This window comes from Sinohyriopsis cumingii, chromosome 11 (genome assembly GCF_028554795.1).
Source record: "Sinohyriopsis cumingii isolate HCF-2022 chromosome 11, ASM2855479v2, whole genome shotgun sequence".
Classification (NCBI taxonomy): domain Eukaryota; kingdom Metazoa; phylum Mollusca; class Bivalvia; order Unionida; family Unionidae; genus Sinohyriopsis; species Sinohyriopsis cumingii.
This window is the reverse complement of record NC_142971.1, coordinates 8,555,612-8,567,236: the sequence shown is the minus strand read 5'-3', so window position 1 is coordinate 8,567,236 and position 11,625 is coordinate 8,555,612. Positions and strand designations below refer to the sequence as shown.

The 11,625-nt window shown below is 41.2% G+C and overlaps 1 protein-coding gene across 3 annotated transcripts in view; it reads left to right on the top strand.

The window, feature by feature from the left end:
* The first annotated feature begins 9,496 nt into the window (after window positions 1-9,496).
* Window positions 9,497-11,625, top strand: part of LOC149787583 (CXXC-type zinc finger protein 1-like) — an 82,339-nt gene continuing 80,210 nt past the window's right edge. For 2 of the 3 annotated variants that reach the window (XM_089973758.1, XM_089973755.1), the window contains exon 1: window positions 11,127-11,248. In XM_089973758.1, coding sequence (XP_089829884.1) covers window positions 11,195-11,248 — 54 coding nt within the window. In that variant the 5' untranslated portion in view covers window positions 11,127-11,194. Of the gene's footprint in view, window positions 9,965-11,126; window positions 11,249-11,625 lie in introns of those variants that run through there. The other variant, XM_089973757.1, reaches the window with a different exon arrangement.

Below are 11,625 nucleotides of genomic sequence, written 5' to 3'. Positions count from 1 at the left end.
GTTTCACCAAAAAAGAAGACGACGTGTACGACATCGAAAGCATTCTCGAACGCAGAACCCGTAAAGTGGGCAAACGACGTGTCAAAGAAGTCAAAGTACGTTGGAAAGGATATCCACCCAGTTTTGATTCTTGGATCGACGCTTCGCAAGTCATCGACTATAAAAAGAAGTGACCATCATGCCCTTTCACACAGACGCAGCTACGTCGACCACTCCTTCACCTAGTTCTTCTGTGCAAGATTTACAAAAACAACCCGTGTGGGTGTGGTGTGGAGAACGTGTGCCTAAAACGCAAATCGTCTTTTTCTGCCAAATCTTCGTGGTGTATTGTGTCATCGGGGCAGCCATTGCCAATTTGAGTTTGCAACAAGGAGACAAACAATTGTGGACCATTTTATTGAGCAGTTGCATCGGTTACCTGCTTCCTAATCCCTCCCTGAAATTCACCTCGAACGGGAACCCCGGGAACCTTGTGTCCAGTGCCAGTGCCAGTCACCACTCCAACAATAATAACCACAACCAGAACCCCATTTTGGGCGGAGACACGCCTCTGACGTCCAGTAACCCCTCGGACAGCCACAGAACTCTGGAATTATGAGTCACCAAAACCAATTTTACTTAACCTTACCCAGTGACAGTTTCATGGAGGTGTTTCCCCACAACACGTTGTGCTGTTACACGGCCAAATTACCTCAGGCCATCCCCTTAGATCACGAAGCCCATTGGAAAGTGGCTTTAGTGGAAATCATTCACCCGACCCAAGTCCTCAATGTCCTTCCCAATCAAAATGTTTTTGATGTGGAAGTTTATAACGAGCAAATGCAAAAGCACTTGGATACCAACGTCAAATATGACAAGAAATCCCGTACACAAAATCCAAAGTCAACTATCTATCACTTGTTCATTCCCCCAGGCTATTATTTTAGTGGTCAACATTTGGTCAGCACCATAGCCACCAGGTTTAATGGCGTGTTTCTGAAAGCTTTGTTGTATGTCAAAAAAAGTGTCACCCTGGAATACCACAAAACAGCTCTTCGCTTCCTGATGAAATTTCCTGAGTCGGGTAAAATCATGTCTTTCTTATTTTGTCCTGAATTGTTTGACATGTTGGGCGGAGACATGAACATGAGAATGACCATGATGAAGAAAAACGAATTACCAATCGTTTACGACAACGATTCTTTTAGCAAGTAATTTCGTACCCCAGTAGAACTGAATCAAGGACTGAATTTAATGTTCGTGTATTCCGATGTGGTGGAGTACAACGTGGTGGGACACACCTCCGTACCGTTACTGCGTGTCATTCCTTTCAAAGTGGATTCTGCCACGAACGCTGACGAGGAAGGTGGAAACACTTACCATGTCCACCGCGAATTTGTACATCCTCACTATTTGCCTGTCAGCAAGTCGTATTTGGACACTGTCAACATTACTATAAAAGGAGATCTGGGACAAAATATTCCATTCACCAAAGGAAAAGTCACGGTGAAACTCCATTTTCGAAAACGGTTCTCTCACGTCTCGTTTGTCATGTATCCAGTGTACCGAGGGGTTGCTCGACAGCGAGGACACGGTTTAGGAGATATGTTAAAATCGGCCTTTCGTTCGGTGGCCCCGGTGTTGAAACAGATGGTGACACGCGGATTGCACGCCTTGAAAGATGCGGCACTGACGCAAGGCAAAGAATTTCTCCAAAATGTCATCATCGACAAGCAAAACCCCAAAGAAGCCTTCATGAGGGCAGGCAAAAATGTCTTGCTGCAAACGGGTAAAGACCTTTTGGGCCGACGAGACACACGTATAAATGCCCTGCACGCTACCGAGTCAGGCATTCAACAAGGACAAGGCAGAAAGAGACGACGAAGAAAACACCCTTTCACCAGATTTCACACGTCTAAAGCGAGAAAGGCCAAGAAAAGAAGAACCGTTCGAGACTTAGACGTTTTCGATTATTGAGAAAGAGACAAAAAAATGATGCACCGAGAGTCTTGCGCTTGTTCCAAGTCGGAACTGGATCTGTTTGCCATGCCCCCCACCATGATGACGATGCAAGAAACCCAGTGGGTGGAATTTCACCCCGTCTCCTCTTTGATGGATTCCGCTCCCATCGAGTTTGAAATCAAAGGACAACCCAAAGATTACATCGATCTGAATAGCAGTTACCTGTATTTGAAAGTGAAAGTGATCGAACCACCTAACGCTAACCTAGACAATGATGATGTAGTAGCTCCCGTCAATAATTTCATGCATTCCTTGTTTAGCGAAGTGGACTTGTACTTAAATAACAAACTGGTCAGCAGCAGCATGGATACTTACCCTTACCGAGCGTACCTGGAAAATCTCTTGACGTACGGAAAAGAAGCGAAGAACACTCATGTGGATGCTTGCGTGGTATGGAAACCTGACCAAGCGACTAAGTTCAACGGCATTACACTTGCTGGGGATGCTTCAAATCCAACGGGATTTGTAGAACGACGAAAGAAAATTCATCTAAGTCGTAGTTTAGAACTGATGGATCGTTTACATTTGGACATGTGGTTACAAGAAAAGTATTTGCTGAACGGGGTGGATATCCGCTTGAGACTGAATCGCAGCAGTGCCGCTTTCCATTTGATGGCTGCAGAAAATTCCACTTACAAAACCGTCATCCAAGAAGCCAGACTCTACGTTCATCGTCTGGAAGTGTTACCTAAAGTGGGAAACGACGTCAGTCAGACGTTGAGCAGAACGACCGCCAAGTATCCGATCCGACGAGTGGAAGTGAAAACGTTCACCATTCCTGCTGGACAGCGATCCATGATCGAAGATCATCTGTTCCAAGGACAGTTACCCAAACGTTTGATCCTTGGTATCGTCAAGAATTCAGCGTTCAACGGAGCCTACCATGAAAATCCTTTTGAGTTTCAACATTACAAAGTGTCCAAGATCGAGGTCAGTCGTGATGGCAAAACCTTGTGTACCCGACCTTTCGAGCCTAACTTTACCCAGAAGAATTACTTGAGATCGTACTTGTCCCTGTACGAAGCCACCGGACAGTTAGGAACCAACACCAGTCACGGCATTACGTACGACGATTATGAAGGAGGCTATGCTTTGTGGGCTTTCGATTTCACTCCAGACCAAGGCAGAGACGAGGGACATTTCCACCCTATAAAATCCGGCCAGATTCGTGTGGAAATTCAGTTTGCGAGTGCACTGGAAGCAGGGCACACAGCGAACGTCATCCTGTATGCAGAATTTGACAATACAATAGAAATCAACAGTTTGAGAGAAGTCATTCTAGACTATTAGAAGCCATGGAAGACTGTTATCCATCTTTACCTAGTGGAGAAACCTTGGAGATGGAATGTAAGGAGACCGTTGAAAAAGAAGAATCCCAGGACAAAGACGAAGAAGTTGTCATGATGAAGTCAAGATGGCCAGAACAAGACGCCCATTTAGTCTCCTGTTTTGCCAAACACTTGGTCGAAAAAATGACGGAATTGATCAAGAAAAATTGCTATGGATGTCAAAACGATCATCCCAGTCAAATTCAACACGATAAATGCCTGAAGTTGAGTCAAGAAGAAAAACTGGACGAGTATCTGGACGAAGCTTGGAGTCTCATCTCGGACGAAGACGTGTTGCATCAGTGGTATAAAGACTTGCGTGAACATTCTTGTCCACCATTAACCACTCAAGAGATCAATCGTATCGAAGCTCTCCTGAAACAGAGTGAGGAGACGAAACGAAGAAACGGTTATTCGTCAGACATTTTCAAGCAAAAAGTCAGGATCGAATTGATGACATATTATTACCTGTGAAGAAGAAGAAAACACACAAAACAATGGATACCTGGGAACTTTATTACCTTTTGAACCACAGTTCGTACACGGCTTCTTGGAATCCTGTCGTCTGTGCTAAAGACGAACTACCTCATCGCAAACCTCAAGACCATCAAGCTTATGTCATCAACACGGACGACAGTCATCTCCCAGGAACCCACTGGGTAGCCGTTTACTTTCCTCAAGAAGGATGTGTGGAATATTTCGATTCGTACGGATTGCCCCCTTTGGAAGACGATATCATCGACTTTATGAGAAGAAATGCTCAAACCACCCGATTCAATAATGTGAAATTACAAGGCACAGATTCCTTGGTGTGTGGACAGTACTGTGTGTATTTTCTGCATCATCGCAGCCTAGGTTATTCCTTAGAACATTTAGTGACTCATTTTGATCCTCGTTCTTCTTCTTGAAACGATGTGAAAGTAGATCGATGGTTTTGTGACCATTATGCTTATCTTTTGTCTCAAGCTAGGAAACGTAGTGTCCATTAATGGCCTAATAACTTCCAACAGTGGAAATCACAATTTCATTCACAACGTTGTCAGCCCTGTTTAAAGTAGAGTGTGAATTGAGAAAAAAATGTTTGTGATTTGAAAAAAATATTTGATGTTATAGTTAGTTAGTTAGTTGGATTATAGTGGTTTTCGTTCTTTTGAACATGTACCACTTTTTTATTCACGCACTGCGTGATTTTTAATTACTCCTGGGGGAAGGAAAAGGAGCCTCATCCCCCAGGCTTTTATGTACTCAAAGAGTACTTTTTAATTTAGCCACTCAGGTGTAGGACTAACTAGTCCTTAACAACCTGACTGAAAGGCTAATAGACATGAGTGGGAATAGTCACACCACACACTCGTGTTTCTTAGTTGGATTGAAATGCCCCAGGTGTCAAACCAAGCAGTATGTGACTCCCGCCACGATTGGTCGGCAGCGATGAGGTCACATTAGGACAGGTTTGGGTTATTGTTAAAAAATGTTAGAGTTGTTGGTTAGTGTTAAGTGATTTTTGAATAAAAATGTTGTGTTTTGAAAAAAAAATTGCCTTTGTCTTTTTGTTTGGCTATAAGAATGTTTGATTCATGCTCTTTGACTTCTTACTATCCCTCTCATGACACTCATTGAACGTTGCGGCTCGAAAACCGTGGAGGGATGTTTTCCTTCACGTCCGCGCTTTGACTTTAAGAACCGGGGCAGTTTCCAGTCTAACCATCCATTGTCGACTGATCCTCCTACGAAGATGTGCTCCAAACTAGCTAAGCTAAACGAAGCCTACGTGAATTTGCATAGGGTCAGACACAGTCTGATACCGAAGCCAGAAGAGATAGAGAATGTGAGAATGTCAAAAGTCACTGAAGACCTGATAGAAGAGCTCTTCAGAGAAGAAGTGAACAGGGAGAAAGAAGAATGGACAGAGAAGTACAGACTTCAGAGACAGCAGCAACAGCAACAACAACAACAGCAGCAGCAACCTGAACCTGACAGAGGCTTTGTCGATTGTCGTATCGACACCAAAGAGTTCTTCTTCTCTTTCCGAAGAAGCAGACCTATCGCCAGAAAGTCTATCCTCAGAGGACATCGCATTCTTAGAAACTAAAAGATTGCCATAGCAAAGAAAAAAAACAGCCCTTTTCAGGGCTACCCAATACTCTAGAAAAGAAATAACCATCGATTTGCCAATGTGTGTAGGTAGAGTAGTGTGAATATAAACACAAACTCTTTTTTTAATAGTGTGAGTGTATGTGTTTGTGTGTTTGTGTTTGTAACCGCTCACGTACGTTGGTGTGGATAGTAGATTAAGATGATGTTTTTTTGGTGTTTGAGGTGTGGGGAGAGTAGATTTGGGGGTTTGGTTGGATTGCTTTGCGTATGTGGATAGTATATTGAAGTGATTAATGAAAAATTTTTTTAGAATAGTGATGGGTAGTATAAAAAAAGTGAGTGAGTGTTTCTTTTAGGTCCCTGCGTTGTTTGGTCATGATCTAGGTAAGATCAATTTTATGTTTTTAGGGGGATGTTTTCCTTCACGTCCGAACTTTTAGTATAAATTGAAACTCGTTCGGCAGTCCAGCTACCTTTGTTGATTGATCAACACCAGAATGAACACCAGACTAGCGAAACTGTTGGAACTTCATGTGCATCTGGAATATGGCAGGCGCCTGTTGAACGAACTGGCCGCGGAGGCCATTGTCGAAGAGGGAAGGATGAGAGTGGAGGAGGAAAGAAGAAGCAAAGAAGAGGAGGAAAAGGAGAGAAGAAGAAGAAATTTCAGAATCCCAGAGACAGAAAATTGGGATTCTGAAGCTCTTTATCCTGCCTCTGCTCTCTCCCCCAAAAAAGTAAAAAGCAACTGGGGAACAAGATGTGTATGTGGCGCCAGGCCTGGAAGGTGCCACCATTAACCAGGTGTCCATGAAGTTCCAAAAAAACAGCCCTTTTCAGGGCTACCCAATATTCTAGAAAAGAAATAACCATCAATTTGCCAATGTGTGTAGGTAGAGTAGTGTGAATATAAACACTGACTCTTTTTTCATAGTGTGAGGGTATGTGTTTGTGTGTTTGTGTTTGTGTTTGTAACTGATCACGTAAGTTTGTGTGAATAGTAGATTATGGATTTCTTTAATGTTTCTTAGCGTATGTGAAGAGTATAGTTTGGGTTTTATTATATGAAATGAGAAAGTAGGGGGATGTTTTCCTTCACGTCCGCGCGTTGTTTGGTCTAGGTAAGATCAATTTTATGTTTTTAGGGGGATGTTTTCCATCACGTCCGCTCTTTCACTATAAGAACCCACAAGATTTTATGTTCGAACCATTCTAAGGAATAATAAAAACGAAGATGGTTGTTGCAAGTGATTTGTTCAACAACTTGGTAGATATATACAATTGGATAATGGATGGTATCTATGTAGTGGAGAGACTAGAAAAAGAATGGAAGAGAGCAGAGTATCTGGACTACGCTAAATGCCTAAACGTAGCAAAAGAAGTGATAGCAGAAATGATAGAAGAGGAGGAAAAGAGATTGAGAGGTATGATAAATCCCACCTATGTCAGAGTGGGAAGCCTAAAGGAAGCACTTGACAATGCAAGCAAAGTCAGGTGCTTCTTGAAAATATGTCACATGGGACAGAGTGCTCTTTTGTGGAGAGAGGTCAGGACAGACTGAGGAAAGGAGATGAGTTGATGAGAAAAGTGATGGAGGTAGAGGTAAAGAAGATTAAAGAGAGATGGAATAAAGAAAGAAAAGAAGAAGAAAATAGAAAGAGAAAAGAAAGCTTTGAGAAACTGAACAATAACTGGATACGAATACAGGAGAAATTCCAAGCCATGGGTCACCCGGACTGGATGCCTGAATCAGAAATAAAGAAGAAGACAGGAATAATGGCTACAGAAGTGGAGGAAATAAAAGAAGAAGATAATGATGAAACCAAAGGCCCTTTTCAGGGCCACCCACATTTCTCGAAAAGAGAATGACTTTCCATTGTCTACCCCATTTTTTTAAATTTAAAAAAAAAATCCCATGTTCAATTTCCCTTGACGCTATACAGTCCCACCCTGTTTAAATTCCTTTGACGCTATACAGTCCCTATTCCTATGTTCAATTCCCCGTGACGCTCAACAGTCCCACGATTTTTCTTCATGTTAATTTCCCTTGACGCTATATGTTCCCACGATTTTTCTCCAAGTTAAATTTCCCTTGACGCTATATGTTCCCAGGGGGTGTTTTTAATGCTAAGTCCCATTGACGCTCTAGTATCCCCATTCACTACTTATATCACGTCTCCCGAGCCAGGAACCAACTTTTAGTTCTCCATAACCTTTTTCCAGTGGGAGAGTTTTGACACACGCGGAAGCTTCGCTTCTCAAGGCCGCGTCAGGGGTTCATGGGTAGGAACACCATGATAGGTAAGTGTGGTCTTGTACACATCTTCGGTAGTATTCCATTTTGTTGAGCACCCTGTAAAACTCCGCCGTGCTAGTTCAATCTTCGATAACCAACCAGTAGAGTTTACTACGTTTGTTGAGGCTGCTGTGTGCTGCAGCCATAATTTGTGAATAAACACGCACTTGTTGATGTAATTGTAAAGAAATTATGTTGTTATCACTGCCAGACACACTGGTTACTATCGGTATACTTCCAATAAGAAATCGAATTAATGTGCCTATGATAGCCAACGCATTCTTCATTTCCGCCACGCCAAAGCCAATAATTCGCGGGTAAAATGATTTTCGTTGTGATATCATCTCGCAGCTGAAGTTCCGATTCGATTATGTTGTTTACGTCGATGGTTTCATGGTCCATCACAGTTCTTCTATTAATATTGTCATTGTGGGGATTAATTGCTCGACAAGCTGTCCTTATTCAGCTGAAACAAGGCCACGCACTTCAGTTCAAGCATTTGTAACATTACAAAAAATATGGTGTAACTCCCATGCATTCATAGAAAATGTATTTTTTCGGATGAATATTGATGTCACCGGCAATTGTTCCTTCTTGGAGAATGCCACCATATTCACCTAAAACTAGATTGATTACGCACATGCTATGTGTCTGCAATGATCGCCAAAAAATGCTACGACCTCAAGTTGATGTTTGTCTTTTTCTGTCAGGATAAATGCTGGTGTGACATGACTAACGATGAATGTAACCTGGGTTGATTCGTCGATTTATTACAATTTATCGTGGCAGAAACACTCCTTATATGTTTTTACTTTGATTTTTCAGTTTCCCGAGACTGGGTGACACTATTAGATTAACTGAAAATGGAAATCAACGTAGGGTTCAATAAAGTGACCCCAAAGTAAAATTATAAGGTGGTAAAAATCCCCAACTCACCAGGTCCAACCGCACAATGCGGTAAAGTGACACACTTTCGACAAAAAATTATTAACAATATTAATACATGACCAAACTCAACAAAAGTTAGATTATATAATTTTGTCATAAACCCTAACCACCAGGCTCAGCCACGCAAGGCGGTAGTGATCAAATCGAATCATAATACACAATAAAACTAATGTAAAATTTCTAGAAGCAAACAAAAAGAAAAAAAAAAAAATAATAGGGCACGACCCGATACTATGTCAAACCCACCTCTATCTCATTATATATTAACAAACCGCCAGAAGCACAAACAGTACGCATTTTAAGTCCAGTGCAAGATAACATCTTTCATACCAACGATTCCTGGATGAATAGGACGCAACCAGAGTGGCGTTCAGTGTAAATCAACAATGTAATGTTAATTGCCTTGTGCCCTAGGGTGGCACATATTACTACCCCCCTCCCCTTAGAGGTCAGCAAGGACAGACAATGTAGCTCCGTGTTAAATTCACGTTACAGGTCAAATGGTCTCATTTGAGATCAGCAACTTCTAACAATGTATATAATGTGCTCTCGACTATATGAATGCCATCTTTATAGCCTCAGTGTCAAATTCCCGATTGAGTCCAGTGTCCGCAGCGTAAACCTACGTCGTAATGTTAATTCCCCGTTTGAGGCTATGGGTTCATGTATTATTACTCACAGACTCTACTCCCAGCTGGTAACATGGACGGAAGATCAACTGTACACGCGGTGGGGAGTCACCCCTGTAATCTGAGCAATTCGTTAAAAACAACCAGTTGACTGGATAACAAAGAGCTGGCCTACAAGTCATACAACTTCTAAGCTTGATGTCTAAGGTTGAAATTTTGCCAGTCAAAAAGGATTTTACTTTTGTACAGCGACTTTTTATTGGCTGAGGTGAAAGTTTCGTTTTATACTCAAGCTTAAGAGTTCTGATATCCCGCTATGTAGTTTTGCAAGGAGTAACTGGCAATTGCTTATGCTTCACTTTTTTTGTATGGAAGACAAACGGAGACATAACATATTTACGGCAAATGAAATAATACTTTCTTGATGCAATTTTGGATAATTATGCGACGGATGAATAGAGTGGCTTTCTTTTCACGTGTAAGAAAATCAAAGCACACTCTTACTGGCTAAATATGAACTAACTTACCTGTTTTCAGGTAGTTTGTCTCACGGGAGAAAACGAGATACAAGCAAAGCACTTGTCTCACCATAATACTTGAGTGATTATCAAAGCGCAATAGGTTCAAGTTGTTATTTTAAACTCGTGGGGAATAAACAAGATCAGGTAAGTTTGGACTGAAGAGATAAAATATGACTTCCTTACTTTACAACTATGTACATATATAACGTAATTTCAAGAGCATGTTTTTATCATTATGGTCGCAAGCTCTTATGCTTACTAAGTTGTACGATGACTGTAACGGGTATTGTTTATACGACTTTATACTATGCCAGTCAATGCTAATTACGAAGATGGTGGTGGTATATCAGTCCAGTTGGCCCTACACTACATTGAGGGGGGAGGGGGGCCGCACTATCTTCGTACTGCCCGCCATGCAGTCCCCGTAAAACGAAGCTATAAAGCTGAACTAGGTAATATTTCTTGATATTCTTGGGTACTGCTGGCTAATACAGGTAAAGGGTAAGTGTAAATGTCATTAGGAAAAGGCTGGAATTAGGTAAAAAGAAATGTAATTACTTGCCACTTGAACTAGCAGTATTCCTTTTTTAGTTTCTTAAACATTAGCCAAAAGGCTGACCAAGACAAAAACATAAAATATAGTTTGCAACATTTCATAAAAATGTACATGAGAGCACATGCACACGTTTCCACAACATACGGATAATCTGTTCCAACACATACTGGTGACGTTACAGGTGAGCAAACTCAGCTTTAGGACTACATTTTTTAAAGGGGTTAATTGAAAATGTACATGGTTATTTTGAACTTTGAACTCTAAATCTTAGTTATGCCTCGATATGAGCATGAATCCAGAAAAGCATGCAGACACTATTCCTACATGCAAGACCTCGACGCTGATATTGATGTTGTGGGCGTCATGGTCCTACAGCCAAACGGCGCTGTGTAGCGTGTTTTATGTTGACTAACAGTGTTATGAAAGTCAAATTTTCAGGAATATTTGACACAACTGACAACTAAAATAAAGACGCTTTTCTACAAAGTAATGGCATAATGTTTTATTCAGACTTTACTTACTCTGATGTCTTTTCTCTAAAAAAATTCAGATTATCACAAAAGAAATGGACCTGTTTTCAAGTTTCGTTGGCCTACATTTCAGTTGGCTGGAGAGCGATGAAAGCCAGGAATGCCGAAATCGGGTTAAGTTGAAATATTATTCTTTAACGAAACGAATAAAAATATATTATGCCTATTTGAACTGTAAGCAACAGTTCGTTTCGTTCAAGAAACATATTCCCAACTTGAACCTACTTGTACTTCGGCAACTACCGTCGCATTGCAACAAATTCGAATGTATGTCAACGGAACGCGAAAATGCATCCATTTGTTAGTATCACATTTTCATTCCTCCAGGGTAAAGACAGCACAGTAAGTATATTAATTACACATAGATTAGTGGAAGAGTGTCGATATAGGCTGCCAAGTGTGTGACAAGTTCCTGAAACTTTGATTTCTCATTCCGATGTCAAAGACCTCGGAACACGCTATACAAGGCCATTATGGTAAACACAATATGCGCTATATCTAACTAAAGCAGACACGTGAAAACCATTACAAACATAATTATGTTATAAATGCGCAGGTAAGAAAAATTTAATTTTTTTTTGCCATTATTTAAAAAAAACCAAGGAAATAAAATTTAAACTGGTAACGCAATTATGGAACATATATGTCATAGCACGGTGTTTGAAATGATCTAAACGTACAACATAATTAAGGTGTGACGGACGTCGTACGGGTTAGTG